The sequence below is a fragment of the Tripterygium wilfordii genome, chromosome 21, assembly GCF_013401445.1.
Source record: "Tripterygium wilfordii isolate XIE 37 chromosome 21, ASM1340144v1, whole genome shotgun sequence".
Classification (NCBI taxonomy): Eukaryota; Viridiplantae; Streptophyta; class Magnoliopsida; order Celastrales; family Celastraceae; genus Tripterygium; species Tripterygium wilfordii.
Window position 1 is genome coordinate 3501884 of NC_052252.1, and position 27776 is coordinate 3529659.

The window sequence follows — 27776 nt, forward strand, 5'->3', positions numbered from 1 at the left end:
TTATCAAGCCCTCACTATCATTCACTCAGCTGTGGATGAAACAGTCTTTCCAAGGCTTGTTGGCGCTACAACAGCCAAGGCTGCCTGGGACAAGTTACAGGAAGAGTTTCAGGGCAGTGTGAGGGTAAGACAGCAGAGATTGTTGACCTTGAAAAGGGAGTTTGAGATGTTAAAAATGAAGGAGAGTGATTCAATAAAGGAGTATTCAAACAAGTTGGTGGAAATTATAAATCAAATGAGGTTGTATGGTGAAGATGTTAAAGATGAAAAAGTAGTAGAGAAAATTTTAATCAGTCTTCCAGAGAGGTTTGAGTCCAAAATTTCAGCTATAGAGGAGTCTTGTGATTTGTCAAAGCTCACTGTAGCTGAACTCTGCAGTAAGCTTCAAGCTCATGAGCAGAGATCTTCTTTCAGAAATGAAGAAGTTAGTGAGGGTGCCTTTCAAGCAAGGCATAAGGGAAAGCAATCCCAGTCTTCTAAGGAAGGCAAGAAGAAGGTGTTTGACAAGGGTGGAAAAAGTAAAGGGGCAGAAGGCACTGGTTCAGGTGATTCAGCAAAGAAGGGAAAGTTTCCACCTTGTCCTCACTGCAGCAAGACTAATCATCCAGAAAAGACTTGCTGGCAGAAATATGGCAAGCCCCAAATTCAATGCAGACATTGCAAGAAATTTGGACATATTGAAAGAACCTGTAGATTGAAACAAAATCAGTCTCAACCTGAAAATTCAACTACTCAACAGGCTAATTACACTGGAGATCAACAGCAGAAATCCCAAGATCACTTGTTCATGGCAGTGGGTTCAACACAGAATCTAGAAGAAAATACTTGGCTGGTTGATAGTGGATGCACAAGCCACATGGCTAAGGATGTTAGCATATTTACCATGTTGGACAAATCTGTGAGGACTAAAGTAATTCTGGGAAATGGTGAAGTTGTTCAAGCAGAGGGCAGGGGCTCAGCTAAAATCAGCACCAAGCAAGGTATCAAAATTATTCCAAATGTTTTACTTATTCCTCAGCTCAAACAAAACTTGCTTAGTGTTGCTCAAATGTTGAAGAAAGGATATTCCTTGTTGTTTAAAGACTGTTGTTGTGCTATATTCTCACCTGATGGTTTTGAGGTTGCTAAAATCAAAATGGTGGAGAATTCTTTTCCTTTACATTCAAAGTCTGTTGAGCAGTTTGCTTATAGTTTGAAGTCAGACCAGTCTTGGCTATGGCATGGCAGATATGGTCACTTTAACTTAAAATCCTTGAAGTTTGCTAGTGATAATAACATGATCAGAGATATGCCTGAGATTCATGTCAGTGATGAAGTGTGCAGCTCTTGTCAGCTAGGGAAGCAGCACAGAATGTCTTTTCCTACTGATGTTGCTTGGAGAGCAAGTAGGAAGCTGGAATTGATTCACACAGATGTTTGTGGACCAATGAGTGTATCATCTTTGAGTCAAAACAGGTATTTTGTTCTATTCATTGATGATTTTACTAGAATGACTTGGGTCTATTTCATTAGCAGTAAGTCTCAAGTCTTCTCAATTTTCAAAAAGTTCAAGGCCCTAGTGGAGTCACAGAGTGGGATGGAGATTAAGACCATAAGGTCAGATAATGGCAAAGAGTATACCTCAGCTGCTTTCAGTCAGTTTTGTGAGGATATGGGGATTTCGCATCAACTGACAGTCAGCTATACACCTCAGCAAAATGGGGTATCTGAGAGGAAGAATAGAACAGTAATGGAGATGGCTAGATGTATGATGGCAGAGAAAAAGTTACCAAAGGTGTTCTGGGCAGAGGCTGTATATACTGCAGTGTATCTTCTTAACAGACTACCTACTAAGGCTGTAAAGGAGATGACACCAATTGAGGCATGGTGTGGAGTAAAACCTTCTGCTAGACATTTGAAGATTTTTGGCTCAGTGTGTTATTCACACATTCCATCACAGAAGAGGACTAAACTGGACAAAAAGGCTGATTTAGGCATTTTTCTTGGTTATGCTTCTCAGTCAAAAGGGTACAGAGTTTATAATGTTGAAACCAAGCAGATTCTAGTGAGTAGAGATGTTGTTATTGATGAGGAAGCTTGCTGGAATTGGGATAATCAGAAGGTAGAAGGAGGTAGTCACAAAATGGAGGAGGGTCCAGCCTTGAGTGCTGAACCAAGCAAAGTTGCAGAAACTACTGATGAGGATACAGTCAAAAAGACTAAATCACTTTCTGAAGTGTATGAAAAGTGTTATGCAGTAATGACAGAGCCTAGTGGTTTTGAAGAGGCTTCTAGAGTTGAAGAGTGGAATGAAGCAATGAAGGAGGAAATTGCTATGATAAACAAAAATAATACTTGGCAGCTTACTTCTAGACCTGAAGGAAAGAATGTTATTGGAGTTAAATGGGTGTTTAGAACCAAGTTGAATCCTGATGGTTCAATCTTCAAACACAAGGCCAGACTTGTGGTGAAGGGGTATGCACAGCAAGCTGGGGTTGATTATTCAGCTACTTTTGCCCCAGTTGCAAGACATGATACAGTCAGACTCTTGATAGCCTTGGCAGCTCATTTTGGATGGAAAATATATCATATGGATGTCAAATCTGCTTTTTTAAATGGTGTACTGGAAGAGGAAATTTATGTTGATCAACCGGAGGGATTTGTTGTTCCTGGAGAAGAGGATAAAGTCTATAGGCTCAACAAAGCCTTATATGGTTTGAAACAGGCCCCAAGAGCATGGTATAGCAGAATTGACACTTTTCTTGTGCAGCAAGGCTTTAAGAGAAGTGACAATGAGCCTACATTGTATTTGAAGTTAGGTGATGAGCATTTGTTAGTTTCTCTATATGTGGATGACTTCTTGGTGACTGGCAGCAATTCTAATTCAGTTCAGAATTTTAAAACTCAAATGATGCAGCAGTTTGAAATGTCTGATCTTGGAGAAATGAAATATTTCCTTGGTATGGAAATTCACCAAGATGATTCTGGCATCTTCTTGTCACAAAGAAAGTATGCTTTAGATTTGTTAAAAAAGTTTAAAATGGAGAGGTGTAAGTCAGTGTCTACACCCCTGGTGGTGAATGAAAAATTATCAGTTGAAAATGGCGATGCTAAGGCTGATGCTACTGTGTACAGAAGCTTGGTTGGTAGCTTGTTGTATCTAACAGCAACTAGACCTGATATTATGTATGCTGCTGGTTTGCTATCTAGGTTCATGAGCTCACCAACTCAAGTGCATTTTGGAGTTGCCAAAAGGGTGTTGAGGTACATTAGAGGCACAGCTGACTATGGAATTTGGTATTTAAAGAATGAGGGAGGTGTCCTAGAGGGGTATGTGGATAGTGATTGGGCAGGGAGTACCACTGATTTCAAGAGCACTACTGGATATATTTTTTCTCTTGGATCAGGTGTGTTCTCTTGGAGTTCAAAGAAGCAGGAAGTGGTTGCACAATCCACTGCAGAAGCTGAATACATTGCAGCTGCTGCAGCTTCCAATCAAGCAGTGTGGCTAAGGAAGCTTCTTGTTGATTTGGGTTATGGACAAGAGAAGGCTACTGCTCTGATGTGTGATAACAAATCTGCCATTGCTATTGCTGATAACCCTGTGCAGCATGGTAGAACCAAGCATATTAATGTGAAGGTTCATGCTTTAAGGGAAACTCAAGAAGCTGGAGAAATTAAATTGTTTTATTGCAGGTCTGAGGAGCAAGTGGCAGACATCCTTACAAAAGCTTTGTCAAAGGGGAGGTTCGAATTTCTCAGAACCAAACTTGGTGTTTCAAAACTAAGTCTCTAGGAGGAGTGTTACAGTAGAGACTTAGTTTAGTTATGTTACTTTTGTAATGTTGACTTCTTGTTAAGTTGTTGACTAGTCTAGTTAGAGACTTTTGCCTTGTTTTTATGGTTTATATTTTTATAATATGTGGCTAAGCTTGTGCCAAGTTAGCTTGTTCTAGAAAGTTGTTTTGTAGCTGTGTACTTTGGCTGTGTTAGCTTGGTACAAAAGTTGAAAAATGTCTCTGTAAGAATGGTTCAGAGAATAGAAGTTACAATCTTGCAGAACTTTATACTCACTCTTTGTCTTCTCCTGGTTGTATTGTTTTACGTTGTTGAGTTGTGTTCAGCTAGCTGCTGACTTTAGAGTTTTATATACTGTGTTGGTTGATCTGGCTTGTGAGCTACAGCCTTGTAAAGGTGCAGTTCGGGAAGTTCCAGTGCTATACACAGAGTTTCAGACTTACACTTTTTATCTCGAGTCTGTATTTTGGTTTCTGCTTCTTATCTTTGTATTACAGTTCAAAAAGGTTTTGCAGAACTAGATTGTTGTTTTTCAATAGAGGGAGAATTTTAAGCAGTACCCGTTGGATTTTCAATTGCTTCAAGTTCTAGTCAGAAGGTGTAGTAAACACTGCGAGTACTCTATGCTGTGAAAATTATGAGAAATTATTGTTTGTGTTTATATTTAAGGGAACTAAAGAAACCATAGGTGCTTTTCACATTCACAGGGTTTAGATGATGGGCCTTCTGGTAGTATGTCATTATGTTATTTACCTCCTTATGAAATTTAAAATTGTGAAAAATAAATCTATGGCATATAATATTTGCAATAAATTTGAAAATGCAAATGTAGATTCTTCTCTATGCCCTGTTCCTATAAAAAGATATTGTGCTAGTTTTCCTCTTCATAAACCTTAGCCTATGCTGGTGACTAGAACCATTAGTTATTTTTCTTGTATTATGACATGCTTTATTAATGTTGTGTTCTTCTCACTAATATCACTATTACAATTTACAAGTTCCCTGAAACTATTACAATATACAATTTCCCTTTCAAAGAATCCCTATAAGCTTCATTTGGTAGAAGTGTTGAGGGCTTGACATATGAGCTACTGTAATTCACTGAAAGATGTCCTTAATAAAGAAAAGAAGAAAGATGTCATGTCCTTTATTAAAGTAGTTTAATCATTAACTTTCCCACTTTTCTGTGAACATTTCAGTGTTATCGAATTATTACTGGATTGGTGGTTCGACCATGGTGCCTGATGGAGATATGCTCAAAACAAGAGATAATTAATATTGTGACCGACGCAACTACAGAAAGCACAAAAATAGGTGGTTCTTTGACTCTATGTTAGTCATATTCATTCCTAGGCAAATTATTGTTGTTAATGCATTTATTATGGAATCCAGTTAATCTTTCTTAATGACTATGAATTTATTAATTGGTTTGCCAATGCAGTTGCCATTATTAACTGTGTTTAAAACTGAAATGAACAGAATTGTTTCTGAAATCTCATATGTTTACCAAATTCAAAGAATTAGTTTTACTGAGTTCCCTCGGAGGGTCTGAGAAATTTTTGAAGATTAGAACCATATACGGGAAAAGAAAAGGTGGGGCATGAGTTAAATTATTTCATACAATCAGCGAGTATCATCATTTTGGCCCTTTTTCAATGCTTGAAGGTTGCTTTGAAGTTGGCGTTAGATATCAAAAAGAGAAGACGACTTGCCTATGGCTTTGTAGACCATTGGTAGACCATTCTGAAAATTGCACTTGCAACCTTTATATGCATCATTGTTGAATATATGCCAGTTTCCAGCAGCGGCTGTACCTTCGAGCATGGTGGCTTAAGATGGTTGTAGAAATTTCACTTTCTTTTTTTTGTTCTTCCTGCCATGTTTGCCTGAACAATCTATTCCTGCACATCCCCTCATCTTGGCATGAATAGTCTAGGGGTGCTGGATCACTTGGATCGTGTGAGTTGCTTATTTGAGTTGGGTGGTTCCTTCAAGTGTCATTACTCTTCAATATGGCAATGGACTTGGCTGTTTTGTTGTCTGTTCTTACTAAGTTTTTTTTTTTAAAAGGTCACAAGTCCATAAGATGAGATATGTTCATGTACTCAATTCATGGGTAAGTGAAATGGAGGATTAAACAAGTGTTAGGTAGTCTATATATTGATAATCCATTAAACCAAATTTTAAGACGTCCTCAAAACATATATTAGATTTTTTTAAAAAAATTACATATTTATAATTAACGCATGAAACTCTTTCTAATAAGATTTATTTTTGATGCGCTTTTTCTAATAAGATTCATTGTTGATGAGTTTTATCGGATAAATCTTAATTCTATTTTTTTTTCAATAAAATTTCAAAAACAATGAATTCAAAACTAAAACAATGAATTTTACATTGTGCTTTAACAAACAATGAAATTTATATTAAAACAATAAATTTGGAACAATGAATTTTAGGATAAAAGAGTGAATAAAGTTATTTCATAGATTAAATCAATGGAATAAACTTGTTAAGCTCTCATAAATTACCAAACTGATGGATTAGATGTCGTTTTTTATTATACAAAGGCACTCGTACCACCAAATGCGAGATAAGATGTTCATGTATCAATTCATGGGTAAGTGAAATGGAGGCATTAAACAAAGGCACTCGTACCACCAAATGCGTGGATTACAACTTAAAAGATGAGAAAGACAATGCAATGCATACCAAAATCTTATTAAACTTACATTTTATATATTCTATTTAAAAATCTCTTAAGGCTTCTCGAATTTTGGGTTAACTTCCAATATTTTTTAATTCACAAAATTATATTATCCGTGAATAATATGCAAGGTGTGGGGATATAAACCTTGGATATAAAACGACAATTAAATCATAAACAAGTGATATAACAATAAATATTGCGAGCTAAGAGATTTCACAAGCACGCACGCAGGATGCATCCAGTCTGATAATATTAAATAAAACAGAACCGTCGTTTGCTAGTGAATTAAAATGAAATTTAAGGAAATGCAATGGTTTAAACAATACTAGGAAACAAAAAGCAATGCAGAGGAAAATGAGGACTACTCATCATCATCATCATAGACCAATCTCCTTGACATGAGCTGTCTTGAGTCAGTCCCTAGCCTTTGAAGCCATTGAGGTAAGTAAGCTCACCAGCTGTGGTAATTTATGAAGTCCAAAGACTGAAGGCTCAACTTGATGTCTTTGATGTCATTGTAATCCATCAAATTAAACTGATCACAGTCCTTCATCACTAGAGTGCCCATCCAATTAAGTATTTGAATTTGCGTGGCATGGACATCGAACTTTCACAGTTCTGCAAGCATGTAAGATGTTGCATTCCACCAAATAAAACCTCAAGGCTGGCACAATCTTCAAAAGACAAAAATCAAAGAGATCTTTAGCATTTTGCTATTGCAAAAATCAATCTTTAGCTACACCTCAAAACAAGTTCATGCAAATTCCAACATGAACCAGAACAAGTAAACACTCATACCCAGAAAATACAGAGAAACATAACCACTGCCCACAACAAAGAGTTTACACAATGAGACATCACAACATAAATACACACCAGATAAGCTTCAATAATAGACAACCTTTTTTATATATATATATAAAAAAAGAGTATTGTGTTTTCTATGGAATATATAGTGTAAACCTTGTCAGTAGAGTCCAATTACAGAAAAAAGTTTGACAAACATAATAATTTGCAGTGCTGGGAAAAGTATGGAGGTAAATTTTTGTTACCTAATCCGCAGATAAAATCTCCGACTCATCTTCATCAAGATCAATCTCCGACTCATCTTCATCAAGATCAATCTCCGTGACATGAGCTATCTTGTTCCAGTCCTCACCTCCCTTTTTGTATCTTTCACAAAGCGCTGGACATTCTCTAATCCTCAATACTTTTAAGGCAATAAGACAATGCATCCCTTCGGGTAGTGACAACATCTCTGGACAATCTTCAATCTCAATCTTTCTAAGAGAGCTAAAATTTTGTAGCCAGTCAGGTAATGATGAAAAGTTTTCACAACCACCTATGGTGAGGCAATGTAGAGTGTTGGAAGACTTTTGAAGCCATTGAGGTAAGGTCAGTAGCTTTGGTAAATAGCCAAGGATCAAAGTTCGAAGGCTCAACTCAATGTCTTGAATGTCATCTTCTTCCATCAAATTAAGCTGTTCACAGTCCTTTATCATTAGAGTCTCCAATGCAGCGAAATATTTCAGGTTACGCGGCAAGGAAATCAAACTGTCACAGCTCCAAATGTTCAATAAACGCAAGGATCTGAGATTTTTCATTTCTTCAGGCAAATATTCAAGATTGGTGCAATCTCCAATAGACAAAAACCGAAGAGATGTTAAGCACCCTATTCCATCCTCTGGTAAGCGCTTCTGTTTTATTGTCATCTCCAGAAATCTCAATTTAACCAGGTTCCTTATGTCTTTCGGCAACTCTTCAAGCGCTGAACATCTACCAAGTGATAAAGAATGCAAATTATGGAGCTTGCATATGGAATCAGGCAATCTCTTGATTCTATGATTTTCACATAAGTTAAGATCTCTCAAATGCTTCAGAGCACCAATGGAATTAGGTAATAACTCAAAAGAAGACCCTCTTAAATCGAACATCCTTAAATACTTACATGTAGAGATGCATGTATTAACAAAGGATTCACTAGCAGAGCCTTGGGCTTCAAATGGGAAAATTATTGTCCGCAAACTGTTTGCTTCTTGAAGAGAATTAGGAACCTCTTGGCCAAGTACAGTCCCGTCAGAGATTGAGAGATGTCGAATCCCCTCAGATATGTTCTTGCTACGAACATTCACAACAAAGCATTCACTTTGTGCCACTGACAATGCAAGATCATGAACTAAATCATGCATTGTAAATACCAAAAAGTCACCATATTCTTCAAATTCCTGAAAGAATGATCTAGAATACAACGCCTTCATGTATTGCAGTGCAACATCTTCAATATCTTCGTGTTCATTTGAGGACTGAAGGAGCCCATGTGCCATCCAAACCTGAGTTAATAAAACACTGTTGAAGCTATAATCCTTTGGATAGATGGAACAAATAGCAAAACATGGTTTCAAGTGAGATGGCATTTGTTCATAACTTAACCTCAACTCAGGTAAAATGTCATTTTCCTTCTGCTCCAACTTCCATATCTCGTTATCTCGTATGAATCTCCAATAACGATCATCGGTGTTTAAATATAGGAGGGTCCCCAATGTCCTCACGGCCAAAGGAAGCCCACTACATTTCTTCACAATGGCATCCCCTATTTCCATTAGATGGGGATAACATTCTTCTTCTCCTTCTTTAAAAGCCCATTTCTTAAACAAAGATAAGGAATCTCCATGGGAAAGACCGTTCAAGTTGTATGCCGAAACACTGCCAACAGTTGTTGCAACGGAGGTACTACGTGTAGTGACAACAACTTTACTTCCTGAGGCACCTCCCTCTAATAAATCCATAAGTTCAACCCATTTACGGCGATCATCACTCCACACATCATCCAAAACAAGTAAGAATCTCTTAGAATTCAACTTTTCGTAAATCAAAGTTTGCAGTTGGTCAGGATCCAAGTCACCACGGTTTTGATGAGTTAACGACTTGATCATGTGTACCATGATTTGTTTCTTTTCAAATTCATCAGATACACACACCCAAATCTTAAGATCGAAATATTCATCTAATCTCACATCATTATATAGCATTTTAGCTAGTGTTGTCTTCCCCATCCCTCCTATTCCAACTATAGGAATCACAGACACAGTGCCACTGCCACTCACATTTGGATCTAATAGAAACTTCATGATTATATTCTTATCCGCATCTCTTCCAATGACATTCGATGTACGCAGCAGAGAGTCAGTTATCTCCCTCTGTCTGCGAACCACTATTTGATAATCAACTAGCTCAGTAAGATGGAATTTTGACTTCAGATCTGCAAACTCATCTAGCCTCTCCATAACTCCCTTTATTTTATGACCCATTTTGAAACGGAATGCAAGTGGATTTGAGCTTGAAAAGAACCGGCGTACCTTTATTTTGGGACTGCCATAGCGTTTCACCACTTTTCTTCGCAAGCCTTCATATTCCAGCTCATCCAGCACATCCTCAGCATCATAACAGAGATGCTTAAGCCTTCCAAGCCAAAGCCCCAGCTCGTGGTTCTTTGCTTGCTTTTGCTCTGCATCTAATAGCACAGCTTTTATGGTGGTCAGATTCTCCTCCATCTTCTTCAGGTCACTCTCAAGACCCCAAGCCAGACAAACTTCTTGCAGTGCAAGGGAGGCTATCTTCCCCAGAACTTTTTCTGCAATGCTGAACAAAAATGTTTCAGCCATTTATTATTATTTATTTTTGCTAGAGAAATTATGGGAACACAGAAGCTGATCTGAGTACGAGGGTTCTGGTTTTACAAAATTTTCTGTCTTTCAATTTTAAACTACAAAGTTGGCGAAAGACAAGTTGCAAATAAAATATAACCACGTTGCACATAAAATATAACCATGTCGCACAAAATTTTCCACGTGCATGTGACCAAGTTGCTACTAGTCAACGCCAACTTGTACATACATATTCATTTTTTTAAGTGCATATGACCAAGTTGCCACTCATCAGCCACCACTTGTGTGTGTGTGTATATGTACATTTTTGTAAATGCATATGACCAAGTTGCTACTCGTCAACCACCACTTGGGGGGGGGGGGAGTGTATATAGATATACAAGTAGTGGCTGACGAGTTGCTGTATATATAGTTATATACATTTTTATAAGTGCATATGACTGACCAAGTTGACATATTCTATTTAGGCAAGTAAATCGAAACATTGTTTAAGGTGCAAGCACTAGGGTTGATGTGCAGCTATCAGAACTAAAATATTTCTACAATAATGTGAAAATAAAGACTTCTATTCTTCTATTCTTGAATGCTAGCAAACCGCTAAATGATACTGTTTTAAAAAATTACATGTGTTAAAAAAAAATGCAAGTATTGTTGAGTTGAAGTCTATCTTAATTGGGAGGGTAGTTTCGTAAAGTCACTCAGAGATATAAATAGATGTTGTGGTTTAGGTCTTTTGTAAGCTAGTCTCATTTATTTTTCTCTCTTGTTAATGTCCACCAAGTTTACGTTACAGAAGATCGTTGCTCTTTCGATTACATAAGCTAAGTATGTAATCATGTCTGAATCTGCAAAAGCGTTAGTCTGGTTGTAGAGTTTCTTTAAACAGTTGGGGTATGACTGAGAAGTGAGAAGAAGGGCATTCTCTATAGTGATGGTGAGAGTACACCATATTCCTTGCCAAGAATCCGACATTTTATGAATATTCTTAAAATTTATTGAGTACTGATTATGAATATTCTTAAATTTTATTTGAACAATAGAATATTTGAGATTCAATTAAGGTCAATAACCAACTAGCGGTAGCTCGGTTGGCAGTAGCGGATTTAGGATTCGAATTCACTGGGGGGACAATTGAGTAACGGGGGTTTGGGGGCAACGCCCCCGAATTATTTTTTTCGGGTTATTTATATGGCATGAAGATAATAAATGTGTCATTTGTTTTGCAATGTATATCTCTAGTTGATGCTCAAAAGTCATGCACATTTCTTCGATGATAGATAATATTGTTTATCATGGATACATTCCTTTAGGTTGAGATAGTAGAGACCAAGGCTAGACCACTGGGCTAGAATGATTGAATGGGTTAAAATAAAAAATATTTTTACTGTTTCATTTAGATTGGACTTCAGCATTGGGGACCTTAAGGTATTATCGGTGGGGGCCCATATTATTTTATATATAAAAGTATAAATAATTTTTTTTTTCATTGGGGCCCCAAGCCCCCAATGCCTTACAAGTGCATCCGCCTGTGTCGGTTGGTAATCGATTGTGTTAGGTGTATGTATGTTCAATATTCGATTTCAATAAAAATCAAACTTCTCAATGGTATTTTTTAAAAAAAATTAAGATAAATAACAAGAAAATAATATGCAAGAAAGTAAACACAAAAAATGGAAATCAATCAGTCAAATGACACTACCACGTCTAATTTCACCATCATCAATTTTATTCATTTTCTTTGACATGTTACACTCAATTATTACCCATGTATTCTCCCTAGGCTATTCTATACTCAATTCATGGTAATATCGAAAGTATTTTTACTACAAACCTCGATTATTCCTAGCATTCGAATTCCTGTGATCTTGGGATTTCCACTTGAGGGCTTCCAGTAATCTTGGGCTTTAGAATTCTTGTGGACTTCAATGTCTCAAATCTTAGTACCAAATAAAGCATTTATCAACAATTCTTCCATTAATGTTCAAAATTAGTACCAATAAAATTGTCGTAATATGGAAGATTATTTCAATAAAAGGAGATAAAATCACACCAACATGAGCTACATGATTACGTGAAACATGATATTATCAAATACCACACACCTAACTTTTGCTTGTTTTCGAATAAAACACAGAAGATAAAATAAGAAAACACACAAAAACTAATTCACTTTCGCACGAATCGTGGTGACACTTAGCAAGTAACACAAGCCGTTGAACACTTAGATGTCCCTAATGAACGAATTGTAATCTCGTGAGGGTTTACCATAACGACGCCCACAAACATTAAAAACAAAAGAAAAACTAAAACTACAAATAATAAAACTAAGCTACTCCTAAGTTCTAACCCTTCCAATCACACCAAGGTTTCAAGTATCCGAGTTCATCATGTTCATGTCGCAAGGTGCTTGTCTCCCTCATCGTTCTCACCTGAAAGTGAAGAAACAAAAGAATGGGTGAGCCAAAAAAACTTAATAGTGGTACGTACCAACAAGAGTTTGGTTAATAGAAATGATGAAAATATAACGATAGCCAACAAATAAGTAGAATATATATATTGAAAGAAAAGCAGCAAATGCTAGCAATATTCAAAGTTAGTATGCAACTGAAACAACGAAACATGTCATGCCACACCAACCACCAATGCATATATATGCATATACATAACAGGTGTACACAAATTATATTCATGCCTACACTACATGCCGTGATAGACTGATAGTATCGAAGCAACCAATGTAAGGGAGTTTGGCAGGAGTCCAATTAAGTAATGAGAATGGTATATGAACTATTAACAATGATATCCATCAAATAAAACGTCACAATTGGACCAATCAGAGGTGGTTCGGTTGGTAATCGATTGGGTTAGACATATGTGTGTCCAAGATTCGATTCCAATGTGAAACATATTTCTCAACGGTATTTCAAAAAAAAAAAAAAACACATCACAATTGGCACAATCTTCAAAAGACAAAAACCAAACATCAGTCTCAATGCACCAATTGAACTTAGCAACACCTCAAAATAAGTTCCTGCTAAATCTAACATGAACCACAAGGAGTAGGATAACACTCGTACCCAGAAAATCCAGAGAAACATAACCAATTACCCACAACAGTAAAGAGTTTACACAGTGAGACATCAGATTGCACATTATAAAAGAAAATTGGAGCCTCATTAATGTTGACACACATTCTTATCAGTATACGTTTAAAAAAGCATTGTATATTCGAATCAATATCAATGGAACATATAATGTAAACCTTGTCAGTAGAGTCCGATTATAGAAAAAGAGAAACATAATACTTTGCAGTGCTGGGAAAAGTATGGAGGTAAATTTTTGTTACCTAATCCGCAGCCGCAGATAAAGTCTCCCGACTCATCTTCACCAAGAACAACCTCCGGGACATGAGCTATCTTGTTCCAATCTTCACCTTCCTTTTTGCATCTTTTACACAGTGCTGGACATTCTCTAATCCTCAATACTTTCAAGGCAGTAAGACGATGCATCCCTTCGGGTAGGGACAACATCTCTGGACATGCTTTGATCACAATCTTTCTAAGAGAGCTAAAATTTTGTAGCCAGTCAGGTAATGAGGAAAAGTTTTCACAACTATCTATGGTGAGGCAATGCATAGTTTTGGAAGACTTTTGAAGCCATTGAGGTAAGCTCACTAGCTTTGGTAAATAGCGAAGGATCAAAGTTCGAAGGCTTAACTCAATGTCTTGAATATCATCTTCTTCCATCAAATTAAGCTGTTCACAGTCTCGTATCATTAGAGTCTCCAATGCAGTTAAATATTTCAGGATGCGCGGCAAGGAAATCAAACTTCTACACTTACCAATGGCCAATAAACGCAAGGATCTGAGATTTTTCATATCTTCTGGCAAATCTTCTAGATTGGAGCAATCTACAATAAACAAAGACCGAAGAGATGTTAAGCACCCTATTCCATCCTCTGGTAAGCGCTTCTGTTTTATGGTCATCTCCAGAAATCTCAATCTAACCAGGTTCCTTATGTCACTCGGCAACTCTTCAAGCTCTGAACAACCACCAAGTGATAAAGAAAGCAAATTATGGAGCTTGCATGTGGAATCGGGCAATCTCTTGATTCTATGATTTTCAGATAAGTTGAGATATCTCAAATGCTTCAGAACACCAATGGAATTAGGTAGTAACTCAAAAGAAGACTCTCTTAAATCCAATGCCCTTATACACTTGTATGTAGAGATGCATGTATTAGCAAAGGATTCACAAGCAAGGCCTTGGGCTCCATATGGAAAAATTATAGTCCGCAAACTTTTTGCTTTTTGAAGAGAATTAGGAAGCTCTTGGTCAAGTACAGCCTTGTCGGAGATTGAGAGATGTCGAATCCCCTCAGATATGTTCTTGCTACGAACATTCACAACACAGCATTCATTTTGTGCCACTGACAACGCAAGATCATGAACTAAATCATGCATTGTAAATCGAAAAATGTCACCATATTCTTCAAATTCCTGAAAGAATGATCTAGAATACAACTCCTTCATGTATTGCAATGCAACATCTTCAATTTCTTGGTGTTCATTTGAGGACTGAAGGAGCCCGTGTGCCATCCAAATATGAGTTAATGCAACACTGTGGAACCTATAATCCTTTGGATAGATGGAACAAATAGCAAAACATGGTTTCAAGCGAGATGACATTTGTTCATAACTTAACCTCAACTCAGGTAAAATGTCATTTTCCTTCTGCTCCAACTTCCATATCTCGTTATCTCGTATGAATCTCCAATGACGATCATCGGTTTTTGAAAATAGAAGGGTCCCCAATGTCCTCACGGCTAAAGGAAGCCCCCTACATTTCTTCACAATGCCATCCGCTATTTCCATTAGATGGGGATAACATTCTTCTTCTCCTTCTCTAAAAGCCCATTTCTTAAACAAACATAAGGAATCTCCATGGGAAAAACCCTTCAAGTTGTATGCCGAAACAGTGCCAACAGTTGTTGCAACCGAGGTACTTCGCGTAGTGACAATAACTTTACTTCCAGAGGCACCTCCCTCTAATAAATCCCTAAATTCAACCCATTTATGGCGATCATCACTCCACACATCATCCAAAACGAGTAAGAATCTCTTAGAATTCAGCTTTTCGTGAATCAAAGTTTGCAGTTGGTCAGGATCCAAGTCACCACGGTTTTGCTGAGTTAACGAGTTGATCATGTGTACCAAGATTTTCTTTTTTTCAAATTCCTCAGATACACAGACCCAAATCTTAAGATCGAAATACTCATCTGCTCTGACATCATTATATAGCATTTTAGAAAGTGTTGTCTTCCCCATCCCTCCTATTCCAACTATAGGAATCACAGACACAGTACCATTGCCACCCACATTTGGATCTAACAGAAACTTCATGATTATATTCTTATCCGCATCTCTTCCAATGACATTCGATGTACGCAGCAGAGAGTCAGTCGTCTCCCTGTGTCTGCGAACGACCATTCGATCATCAACTCGAGCAGCAAGATTGAATTTTGACTTCAGATCTGCAATCTCGTCTAGCCTCTCCCTAAGTCCCTTTATTTTTTGAGCCATTTTGGAACGGAATGGAAGTGGGTTTAAGGTTGATAAGAACCGGCGTACCTTTCTTATGGGACTGCCATACTGTTGCACCACTTGTTTGCACAAGCCTTCATATTCCAACTCATCCAGCACATCTTCAGCATCATAACAGAAAAGCTTAAGCCTCCCAAGCCAAAGGCGCAGTTGGTGGTTCTGTTTTTTATTCTCCTCTGCATCTAATAGTACAGCTTTTATGGTGGTCAGATTCTCCTCCATCTTCCTCAGGTCACTTTCAAGACCCCAAGCAAGACAAACTTCTTGCAGGGCAAGAGAAGCTACCTTCCCCAGAACGTTTTCCGCAGTGCTGAACAAAAATGATTCAGCCATTTTTGTTTCCTTTTTGCAATAGAAATTAAGAGAACATAGAAGCTGATCTGAGAAAGAAGGTTATGGTTTGACAAAATTTTCTGTGTTTCAATTTTAAACTACAACGTCGGCTAATAAAATATAACCACGTTGTGACCTGCTGGCTACTCAACCACCATTTATGTGCATATGACCAAGTTGCTACTAGTCAACCACCACTTCTGTGTATATATATACATATGTTATGCATTATTTGTGGCCGCTTAAATGTAAATTATTGTGGATGTCCCAACTCCCACGGCAGCTGCTAAAATGCAATAATGCATGAACATGCAATTTTGTCTTTAAATTGTAAATATATTTTCTATGGAATATAAGAGATTGAGAAAGTGTTGGTCGTCTTCTCGCCCGAATAGAAGATGCGCCATTTCTGGCTCGCGGGAGCAGGAGTGTGTGATCTTAGGGTGTGATGATGTGTATTACGAGCATCTCATGATTTACTTTCAGTCCAAAGAGATTTACTGTCAGTCCAAATATGTTTGATATGAGAATTTAGGCATCAATTTGACATGTTACCAAACAAGCTGTGTGTAGTTTGAGAACACAAAACTATTGGTTCGAGAATTGACTTCCTGAAAAGGACTTAAAATTTACCCATTGTCAAGTGAAAAAAGCAGGAGATAGAATACTAACATTGAAATTAGAGCACTTTTATTGAACAAAATAAAAATAACACATTGCTAGAATATATTGGGATTTTCATTAGGATTACTACCTGGAATGTATGAAGAGCGTGATTTACAAACTAACTCAACATAATAGTTGCGGATCCTAGAACCACAGAGACTTGAAACTAAACAAATGGGTTAAAGATAATTGACTGGAGTCATGCTTAAAAAGAATAAAATTTGTAGACGCGGATTTATACTTGACGCGGGGTGTTTTTGAATCTGACTTATTCTTCTTATAGTCTTCATGGTGATTGTCATCACCTATGTTCTTGGTATGATCTTGGCACGTCTTGTCGTGATAGATCATGGGAAACTGCCTATACGTCCAACTTGAGAGTTTGTGGAAAAAGCTGGGCATTCACGACTTCTACGACACTTGAGGGAAAACTACATATCTCCATTAATAAAGAAAGCGCGTCGGACCCGCTGTGGGGCCCACCTGAAGAAATTTGCTTTTGATTTGTGGGCAACTTGATTGTCAAGCACCCCAAATGAAAATTTAAACGGAATATACAATCTATGAACCATAGTAGTATATGATATCTCAAGAAATACTAATATATAGGGGCGACCAACACAATTTCTAACTTTCAAAACATCTAAAAGTGAAATTTTATTGAACAAATAAAACTAATCACAAGCATAAACATCATTAGATTTTCATCGATTTAAGTTGTATTTGTAGTTTATTTAGGATGAAAAATCTGCAATTTCCTTCAGAGATCGAAGAGGACAACTGCAAGGATTTGAAATTTAGACCTGATTTATTTTAGGAGCATTCCACTTCAATCGAACGGAAATAATTATAAACCCCTCATCCTATGATTATACTTATTGCTATTAATCACTCAGCAAAATATCCAAAAATATTAGTTCAAAGACTTTTCTTTTATGTCCTTAATTACTAAAAGACTTCAAGATTTGAGTTTAGAGGCCAAGTCTCTGTCTATCACCTATTCAATGCCAATCAGGTACCTTTTCTAATCCATTCACTTTGAAGAAAGATGTGATTAATTATTCTTCCTTTTTGTTTTTAATGTGTAGATATTTCCCGACTTTCATAGATGATTGCTCACGGATAAAATAGGTGTACTTCCTTAAAGAGAAGTCTGATACTTTCTCTACATTTAAAAAGGTTTAAAAGCATAGTTGAGATGGAGAGTGGAAGACACATACAAATGATAAGAAGTGATAGAAGAGGGGAGTATACATCAACCTTGTTTGAACAATTTTGTCAGAAAGAAAGCATCAAGAAAGAGCTAATTGCTGATTATAGTTCTCAGCAAAATGGGGTTATTGAGAGGAAGAATATGATTGTTATGGAGATGGGTAGGGGAATTGTTATGACCCTTGTACCCCTCCACTAGCAACCAAGGCTCAACCGATACTCATCTAAAGCAAGAGGCCCTCTCCTACACACCTGCCCATGGGCCGGTTGTAATCAAGGCCCAGTGGGCTTTGCCCTTCTGAAAACCTTGACAATTAGGGAAGGAATGCCCTCCCACTTAAGTACTGCATTGACCCGACCACATCTTCCGATGTGGGACATGACAATACCTTCCCCTTCAATGCCCCAAGTTAAGGGCATTGGACTCTCAATGAAAGCACCAAATGTTATGAACTTGGGGCATTGAGAGTCCAATGCCCTCAACTTGGTAACTCAATAAGGACAAATTGCACATTATAAAAGAAAATTACAGCTTCATTAATGTTGACACACATTATGATCAGTAAACATTTAAAAAAGCATTGTATAATTGAATGATCAGTATCTATGGAATATATAGTGTAGACCTTGTCAGTGGAGTCCGATTACTGGAAAAAAAAAAAAAAGTTGGAGAAACATTATACTTTGCAGTGCTGGGAAAAGTATGGAAGTAAATTTTTGTTACCTGATTCGCAGATAAAGTCTCCGACTCATCCTCACCAAGTTCAATCATCATGACATGAGCTATCTTGTTCCAGTCCTCACCTCCCTTTTTGCATCTTTCAAGCAGTGCTGGACATTCTATAATCCTCAATTCCCTTAAAGCAGTAAGACGATCCATCCCTTCAGGTAGTGACAACACCTTTGGACATGTTAAGATATCAATCTTTCTAAGAGTGCTAAAAATTTGTAGCCAATCGGGTAATGATGAGAAATTTTCACAACTACCTATGTAGAGGCATTGTAGAGTATTGAGAGACTTTTGAAGCCATCGAGGCAAGGTCACTAGCTTTGGTAACTCAATAAGGATGAAAGATCGAAGGCTTAACTCAATGTCTTGAATTTCATCTTCTTGCGTCAGATTAAGCTGTACACAGCCCCGTATCATTATAGTCTCCAATGCAGTTAAATATTTCAGGTTGCGTGGCTAGGAAATCAAGCTTCTACAGTTCCAAATGTTCAATATACGCAAGGATCTGAGATTTTTCTTATCTTCTGGCAAATATTCTAGATTGGTGCAATCTACAATAGACAAACCCCGAAGAGATGTTAAGCACCCTATTCCATTCTCTGGTAAACGCTTCTGTTTTATTGTCATCTCCAGAAATCTCAATTTAACCAGGTTTCTTATGTTGCTCGGCAACTCGTCAAGCGCTGAACATTTACCAAGTGATAAAGAATGCAAATTATGGAGCTTGCATATGGAATCGGGCAATCTCTTGATTCCATCATTTCCAGATAAGGTGAGATCTCTCAAATGCTTCAGAGCACCAATGGAATGAGGTAATACCTCAAAAGAAAACCCTTCTAAATGCAACACCCTTAAAAACTTACATGTAGAGGTGCATGTATTAAGAAAGGATTCACTAGCCGGGCCTTGGGCATTAAATGGACAAATTATAGTCCGCAAACTGTTTGCTTTTTGAACAGAATTAAGAACCTCTTGGTCAAGTACTACAGCTGTGTGTCGAAGATTTAGAGATGTCGAATCCCTTCAAATATCTTCTTGCTATCAACATTCACAACAAAGCATTCACTTTGTGCCACCGACCATGCAAGATCATGAACTAAATCGTGCATTGTAAATGCCAAAAAGTCACCATATTCTTCAAATTCTTGAAAGAATGATCGAGAATACAACTCCTTCATGTATTGCAATGCAACATCTTCAATTTATTGGTGTTCATTTGGGGAATGAAGGAGCCCATGTGCCATCCAAATCTGAGTTAATGCAACACTGTGGAACCTATAATCCTTTGGATAGATGGAACAAATAGCAAAACATGGTTTCAAGTGAGATGGCATTTGTTCATAACTTAACCTCAACTCAGGTAAAATGTCATTTTCCTTCTGCTCCAACTTCCATATCTCGTTATCTCGTATGAATCCCCAATAACGATCATCGGTGTTTGAATATAGGAGAGTCCCCAATGTCCTCACGGCTAAAGGAAGCCCCCTACATTTCTTCACAATGCCATCCCCTATTTCCATGAGATGGGAATAATATTCTTCTTCTCCTTCTTTGAAAGCCCATTTCTTAAACAAAGATAACGAATCTCCATGAGAAAATCCCTTCAAGTTGTATACTGAAACAGTGCCAACAGTTGTTGCAACCGAGGTACTACGTGTAGTGACAATAACTTTACCTCCAGAGGCACCTCCCTCTAATAAATCCCTAAATTCAACCCATTTATGGCGATCATCACTCCACATATCATCCAAAACGAGTAAGAATCTCTTAGAATTCAGCTTTTCGTGAATCAAAGTTTGCAGTTGGTCAGGATCCAAGTCACCACGGTTTTGCTGAGTTAACGAGTTGATCATGTGTACCATGATTTGCTATTTTTCAAATTCCACAGATACACACACCCAAATCTTAAGATCGAAATAGTCATCTACTCTTACATCATTATATAGCATTTTGGCAAGTGTTGTCTTCCCCATCCCTCCTATCCCAACTATAGGAATCACAGAGACAGTGCCACTGCCACCCACATTTGGATCTAACAGAAACTTCATGATTATATTCTTATCCGCCTCTCTTCCAATGACATTCGATGTACGCAGCACAGCGTCACTCATCTCCCTTTGTCTGCGAACGACCATTCGATCATCAACTCGAGCAGCAATATCGAATTTTGACTTCTCATCTGCAATCTCATCTAGCCTCTCCCTAAGTCCCTTTATTTTATGACCCATTTTGAAACGGAATGCAATTGGATTTGAGCTTGACAAGAACCGGCGTACCTTTATCTTGGCACTGCCATACTGTTTCACCACTTTTTTGCGCAAGCCTTCATATTCCAACTCATCCAGCACATCCTCAGCATCATAACAGAGAAGCTTAAGCCTCCCAAGCCAAAGGCGCAGCTCGTGGTTCTGTGTCTGTTTCTCCTCTGCATCTGATAGCACAGCTTTTATGGTGGTCATCTTCTCCATCTTCTTCAGGTCACTCTCAAGACCCCAAGCCAGACAAACTTCTTGCAGGGCAAGAGAGGCTATCTTCCCCAGAATGTTTTCTGCAGTGCCGAACAAAAATGAATCAGCCATTTTTTTCCTTCTTGCAAGAGAAATTAAAAAAGAACGCAGAAGCTGATCTGAGAAAGAAGGTTATGTTTGGACAAAATTTTCTGTGTTCCAATTTTAAACTACAACGTCGACTAATAAAATATAACCACGTTGTGACCTGCTGGCTAGTGGCTACTCAACCACCACCTCGTGTGTGTGTGTGTCTATATATATATATATATATATATATATATATATATATATATATATATATATATATATATATATATGTTATGCATCATTGCAATAATGCATGAACATGCAATTTTGTCTTTAAATTGTAAAGATATTTTCTATAGAATATAAGAGATTGAGAAAGTGTTGGTCGTGTTCTGCTCCGGATAGAAGATGTCGCATTTCTGGCTCGCGAGAGTATGAGTGTGTGATCTTAGGGTATGATGATGTGTGTTACGAGCGTCTCATGGTTTTAGTGTCAGTCCAAAGATGTATTTGATATGAGAATTTGTGCACCAATTTGACCTGTCGTCAAACAAGTTGTGTACAGTTCGAGACCACAAAACTATTGATTCGAGAATTGTCTTCTTGAAAAAGACTTAAAATTTATCCATTGTCAAGTGAGAAAAGCAGGAGATAGAAGACTAACACTAGAATGAGAGCACTTCTATTGAACAAAATAAAAAGAACGCATTGCTAGAATGCATTGGGATTTTCATTAGGATTACTACCTGGAATGTATGAAGAGTGTGTTTTACAAGTTAACTCAACATAATAGCTGCGGATCCTAGAACCACGAAGGCTTGAAACTAAATAAATTGATTAAAGATAATTGATCAGAGTCACGCTTAGAAAGAGTAAAATTTGTAGATGTGGAGTTTATACTTGACGCTGGGTGTTTGTGAATTTGACTTATTCTTCTTATAGTTTTCATGGTGATTGTCATCTCCTATTTTCTTAGTATGATCTTCGCATGTCTTGTCCTTGTTGTGGTATATCATGGGAAACTGTCTGTACGTCCAATTTGAGAGTTCGTGGAAAAAATTGGGCATTCACGACTTCTACGACACTTGAGGAAAAACTGCATGTCTCCATTACTAAAGAAAACACGTCGTACCCGCTGTGCGGAAATTTGTTTTGGATTTGTGGGCAACTTGATCGTCCACTTGATTGAAGAAGAAAAGAAACCTTCTTGTCTTCTTTATAAAAGTGAAAAGGAGAGTCATGAGCAGATGTGCTGAGTAGAGAGTTCAGGAGAGTCGTGTGGGTAGTGCAGCCGGAGGCTGTGCTACCATGAGGACTGTGCACTTGCTGCAGGTGTTGCAGCTCCAAGTGGAATGTTGGTTGACTTGTATTTTTAGTCTAAGTAGCAATTAACCTTATTGCTTTACATTATTGTATTTTAGCTTAATAAGGTGGTAGAATAATTTAAAAATGTTACTGTGAACATTCTATGGAGAGGAGTACATACATCGTTGATTTTTGTTTGCAAACTAGCAGAGTGCCTGATCCAGAAAGAGTCATTGTTCATCAAAGAAGTAAAAATCTATTCTCCAGAAAGAACCTAATCAACTGTAAAGAAAGTCAACTTCAAAACATAAAACATAATTATTTATACTCTTACAATAATTTTTAGGGAGTGGCTCTCCGATTTGCGGGATGGTGCAACTGGAATGGCCATAGCTTGAACCGTTTTAGCCCTTCTTGCGGATACTAAACATCGGATGAAGCAGCATCAAAATTATGCAATCAATCAAAACCACTGGTTATACTAAATCGCCAAACCAACTTTCCACGCAACCATCAAGAAGCCAAAAATATTAGTTCAAAGACTTTTCTTCAATGGACATCATTTTGTGTAATACCCAATTTTAAGCAATACCCGTGGGATTGTTGGATTTTCAGGGGTAGCAGCAGAACAGTGCAAGTACTCCATGTTATGAAATTTACGAATTATCCTTTGTAAGTTTCTTCTAATTTTAATACCTTATGGGACCTCCACTTGAGGGATTCATGTAATCTCCCAAATCTTAGTACCAAATAAGGCCTTTATCAACAATTCAGCCATTAATATTCTTGAAAATAAAAATACCAATAAAATTGTTGTAATATGCAAAGATTATTTCATTTCGAGGAGATAAAATCACACCGGAATCGAAGCACAAAATTAAGTGAAATATGATGTTATCAAATATCCCACACTTAGCTTTATTTGGCCCTTGAGCAAAACATAGAAAATAAAAATATACAAAACTAACTCACTTTCGCAAGAATCGCGGTGGCACTTAACATTTGACACAAGCCTTTGAACCCCTAGGTGTCCCTAGTGGATGAATTGTAGTCTCGTGAGGGTTTACCAGAACGACACCCACAAACATTGAAAACAAAAGAAAACTAAAACTAAAAAAACTAAAACTAAACTAAACTACTTCTAAGTCCTAATCCTTCCAATCACACCTGGGGCTTCAAGTATCCAGGCTTATCGCACTCACATCGCAGGATGCTGATCTCCCTCATCGATCTCACTTGAAAGTGGGAAAATGAGCCAAATATGGTGATAGTCAACGACTGAGTAGAATATATATAATTATATATAGAAAGAAAAGCAACAAATGCTAGCAATAACAACAGATTACACCATTATACAAGAAAATTGGAGCTTCATTAATGTCGACAGTCTACACACATTCAGTATACTTTTAAAAAAGCGTTGTATATACGAATCAGTATCTGTGGAATATATAGTGTTAACCTTGTCAGTAGAGTCCGATTACAGAACAGGAAAAAAAAAAGAAAAAATGTTAGGAGAAACATAATACTTTGTGTTCTTCTTTGTTTACTCTGTATTTCTTCTATATCCATTCTTGCTAGGTCTAGGTTCAAAGGGTTCTAACACAGGCTGCAAGCACTGGGGTTGAATGAATGATGGTACCAGAAGTGCTGGGAAGATGAACTAAAATATTTATATGATGTGAAATTAAAAACTTCTGTTCTTGAATGCTAGCAAACTGCTATATGGTACTGAATTTAAAAATTACATATGATCATAACTGAGACAGAGATTGAGTTCGACCAGATAATAGTCACCTGCCAATTCTTCTCAAGCAGATAATTGATCTTCTTGTGATTTTTGTCTGGCTTTTTATCCTTTATCTGCAACAAAATCTTCTTTACTTCTAACATGCAGTCAAACTTGAGGAGATCTTAGGGGTTCGCTGGATGATAAATTTTCTGCAAGAAAGAAAAATGGGTTATCCTTAACCAATCTGACAAGCCCAAGGGCGAAAACTACATCATAACATAGTCAACTACATTGCCCATTCAGACATACTCCAGAAACATGTGGCGCCATAGTGTCCCAATAAAACAGATTGGATCTTTCAAGCTTCCAATCATTAAAAGTGTTACAGTTAACTCAAGCTCAGTTACACCTTGAGATTGAGGCAACCACACTAGCTCTCATCTTCCTTTTCCATTTATGCATAGGTCTTGAGGTTTTATCACTCAGGCTTGCACCCTTTTTCTGTTCACCTTTTTCCTCATTCAATTCAGTGTTCATGGCATTCACCAGCAACTCAGTCCTTGGCTCTGGTATCATTTCCTTTGATGTCATCTCCCTGAAAAAAGATAGAGCATCCTCATTTCTTCCTTTGTCATAAAGTCCATGAATCATAATGGTATAAGATCGCCGATCTGGTCCAAACCCCTTCTTCTCCATCTCATGCCAAGTATGTTGTACTCTTTCTTGATAATCCCAGTCCATAAACAATTTCAAGATCAAATTGTACGTATCAGTAGTCATGGTACATCCATTTCTCTCCATCCTCACCAGAACTACAGAAACTTCTTCTGGTTTCCTCAGGGACTTGAGCAAAAAGTTGAAAGTAATATCATTGGGTAAGCAACTACCACCCCTCTCTTCCATTTCATCCAAAAACTCATATACCTTTTCCATCCGTCGAATTTTGCACATATACTTGATGAGTGAATTGTAAGTCACTACATTCGGGGGAGGACCTGTCTCATTCATTTGTTGGAAAACTTCCAATGCCTCGGGAATTCTCTTCTTGAAGCAAAGTGCATCAATGACACAGTTGCATATCACCACATCAGGTTTGTAACCCTTCTCCCACATTCCTTGAAACAACATCATTGTCGTTCCCAATTTTCCCTTCTTCGTCAATGCATTTATGAAAGTCCCATGTGTAAACAAATCTGGCTTGCAATTGGAAGCAATTATATCTTTCCAAAACCTCTTTGCCTCGTATACACTCCCCAAAACGCACCACCCATTGAGAATGATATTCCACGTCTTTATATCAAAACAAAACTCTCTTCGCTTAGAGTAGAACAACGTCTCTGCCACTTCAACATGCTTATACCTACATAAGCAAAGCAAGAGCTTCTGAAATGCAACCAAATCAAGCTCAAGCCCAAAGTCTTTCCTCCTATGAAAAACATTAATTGCCTCCTCTACTTTATGTGCAGCCGCATACCTATTCACCAAAATCCGATATGTCTCCTCATCTACAAGATTCTCTCTTTCAGACATTTCATCGAACACCTGTGTCATCTCGTTAAAACGCCTCATTTTGCCAAGAACGTCAATAATCTCGTTATAAACACTAGATGTAAGGGAGTCTCTTCCTCCTCTACGTACCCAATTGAAGAATACATAAGCAGGTTTCCAATCAGAACGGTACCTTTTGAGCACACTCAAAACCAAATCCTCCGTCAATGCAAGACCACACTGATCAAGTGCTCGCTCAATCTCCCCTTTAGTGCTGTTAATTTTACTCCTTAAGACGTTTTGGATTGTATTAACATGTTCTCCATCCGAGTCTTGTTGGGTTTGAGTCAGTGGTCGAAGATCTGAATGAACAAAACGAAAAGGCTCTGTCTTTCCAAAGAAATGGAATTTGGGGTTCCTTGTGACAATCGCAGGAATTGGACAACTGGAGATGTCAAGGCTGTGAATTGGGGTTTGGAATTTGAACAATAGTCGGATGTTCTCGCGGGAAAAGGATTTTAACGGTTGAAATCGGAAAAGCATTGTTGTTAACGAAGCACCTTCGATTGGCAGCAAGACTAATTCGTTGATTAGGGCAAGTGGCCTCCACCAGCCGACTCTTGGAAGGGTTTTTCGTTATAAAAAAAAAAATTTAAAAAACTGATATATTTTGCCCGAAATACCAGTTTAAAGTTCGACCCAAGACTTTTGGAACTTTCTTAGTCTAGATTTAAGCTCAACATAAAAGGTTGTCATGATGTGCAAAATCAGACTAGCTCTTCGACTGCTTGGTTATTCGGTTTTTTGATGTATCTGGTGGTCGAGCTAGAGATTAGGATGTAATTGTTTTGTTCTTGCACAGGAAGAGGTGTGAGCTTTGGGATCCTCGAGATGTACTTCAGGAGGGATGCTCCGACACTCAAGTCAGCTCGAAAAATAGTAAGGCTATTGATATTGCTCGGTGCTTTAAATTCTCTCTTTAGTTAGTAGACAAAAATGAAATTGTGAGAGATTTACTTGGTGGATATCCCTTTTATATGAATCACTAATAACTTATTACTCTTCATTGCATGTGAGATTTATAGGGGGTGAATCCCCTTTAGATTTCCTTCTTGATCGTTGAAGAATGTTTCTCGGTATCCGAGCTATCATTGCCAAGGTAATGCTTGTTAGGCTGTACTGAGGAGTCTTAGTCAAGATGACACCTTGATTGATCGAGATGTTCCTCAACCCGTTCTCTTCCTCTTCAATCTGTGGGATGATACGTGTCATAATCTTATTTTAATAGGTATTATCATGTTGAAATTAAAGTTTGAGTATCAACTTGAATTTCTTTCAACAAATATGAGAAATGAGGTGAAAGATTGACAACCATTTGAGTAGTGGTCACCTCAATCGGCTTGACAAATCAAACAATGAAACAAAAACGTACCCTGTTCAAGATCCCAAGCCACCAATGTAATAAACATGTCATCAAGAAAATTTTGGCCTAACCAACCATACTTGTTATCCATATGGTAAAGTTTTGGCTGCTGCAGCCATCTTGACCTAACTCAATTTCTCCATATTTAAGTAGTGGTATCCCACTATCTTTGCCCTCCATTGTTGAGGCACGTATCAACACCACAAAAATCACATATTGACAAGAAATGTCAAAATTAGAAACCATGGAACTCCCTTCAAATTTGGTTCATTTATGGTATGCAAAGTTAGGTGAACACCTTGAGGTCCCTAACCGTATCAATATTTTCTAATGTGAGCTTTAGGGTTGCGGGATTTCAAAAGGTAGAGATTTCTTGTGTTAGGTCAATTTTAACTGCATTTGAGCTTTGCGTGCCTCAATTTCACTCCTTTAATTTTGCGGCATATTTATCACTAAGTCTATATTCATTGATAACTAAAATGTGATGAGCTTTAATTATGGTAAGATTATACACTTAAGCCGTTAGTGTACCGACAATGATAATGTGTATTTTCTTGGTAACTGGGTACAAATTTCATAGGTGTTAGAATTTTCC

General features: G+C 37.6%; 4 protein-coding genes across 6 annotated transcripts; all 4 read right to left on the reverse strand.

Moving 5' to 3' along the window:
• Positions 1–6710: 6710 nt before the first annotated feature.
• Positions 6711–10198, reverse strand: LOC119987662 (putative disease resistance protein RGA3). Its single transcript, XM_038832579.1, has 2 exons — positions 7540–10198; positions 6711–7161 (listed from the first exon to the last, which is right to left on the reverse strand). The coding sequence occupies exon 1, from the start codon at positions 10147–10149 to the stop codon at positions 7540–7542; it is 2610 nt and encodes an 869-aa protein (XP_038688507.1). The 5' UTR covers positions 10150–10198; the 3' UTR covers positions 6711–7161.
• Positions 10199–12176: 1978 nt separating this feature from the next.
• On the reverse strand, positions 12177–16182 carry LOC119988278 (putative disease resistance protein RGA1). Of its 2 annotated transcripts, none has more exons than XM_038833253.1 (2): positions 13499–16154; positions 12177–12581 (listed from the first exon to the last, which is right to left on the reverse strand). In XM_038833253.1, the coding sequence occupies exons 1-2, from the start codon at positions 16086–16088 to the stop codon at positions 12544–12546; spliced, it is 2628 nt and encodes an 875-aa protein (XP_038689181.1). In that variant the 5' UTR covers positions 16089–16154; the 3' UTR covers positions 12177–12543. The 2 variants fall into 2 exon arrangements, with proteins under 2 accessions (XP_038689181.1, XP_038689182.1); XM_038833254.1 differs by lacking the exon at positions 12177–12581 and having other exon boundaries at positions 13779–13907; positions 13994–16182.
• A 2935-nt stretch (positions 16183–19117) lies between these two features.
• LOC119987721 (disease resistance protein RGA2-like) lies at positions 19118–20558 on the reverse strand. Its single transcript, XM_038832641.1, has 2 exons — positions 20047–20558; positions 19118–19717 (listed from the first exon to the last, which is right to left on the reverse strand). Exons 1-2 carry the CDS (start codon positions 20556–20558, stop codon positions 19153–19155), a joined length of 1077 nt encoding a protein of 358 aa, XP_038688569.1. The 3' UTR covers positions 19118–19152.
• Positions 20559–24186: 3628 nt separating this feature from the next.
• Positions 24187–26401, reverse strand: LOC119988348 (putative pentatricopeptide repeat-containing protein At3g15200). 2 transcript variants are annotated; one of them, XM_038833350.1, is made up of 2 exons: positions 24580–26401; positions 24187–24479 (listed from the first exon to the last, which is right to left on the reverse strand). In XM_038833350.1, the coding sequence occupies exon 1, from the start codon at positions 26299–26301 to the stop codon at positions 24670–24672; it is 1632 nt and encodes a 543-aa protein (XP_038689278.1). In that variant the 5' UTR covers positions 26302–26401; the 3' UTR covers positions 24187–24479; positions 24580–24669. The 2 variants fall into 2 exon arrangements, with proteins under 2 accessions (XP_038689278.1, XP_038689277.1); XM_038833349.1 differs by having other exon boundaries at positions 24561–26401.
• Between the last annotated feature and the right edge of the window lie 1375 nt (positions 26402–27776).

Bases quoted from the DNA above. Each gene is read 5' to 3' on its own strand.
- LOC119988278 (XM_038833253.1), bottom strand. From the start codon at position 16,088: ATGGCTGAATCATTTTTGTTCAGCACTGCGGAAAACGTTCTGGGGAAG. The intron at 12,582-13,498 runs GTAACAAAAATT...CTTCACTTTCAG, and splicing joins TATCTGCGGCTGCGGATTAG to GTGAGAACGATGAGGGAGAC.
- LOC119988348 (XM_038833350.1), bottom strand. From the start codon at position 26,301: ATGCTTTTCCGATTTCAACCGTTAAAATCCTTTTCCCGCGAGAACATC.
- LOC119987662 (XM_038832579.1), bottom strand. From the start codon at position 10,149: ATGGCTGAAACATTTTTGTTCAGCATTGCAGAAAAAGTTCTGGGGAAG.
- LOC119987721 (XM_038832641.1), bottom strand. From the start codon at position 20,558: ATGGTACACATGATCAACTCGTTAACTCAGCAAAACCGTGGTGACTTG. The intron at 19,718-20,046 runs GTTAAGTTATGA...AGATATTTGAAG, and splicing joins GACATTTTACCTGAGTTGAG to GGATTCGACATCTCTAAATC.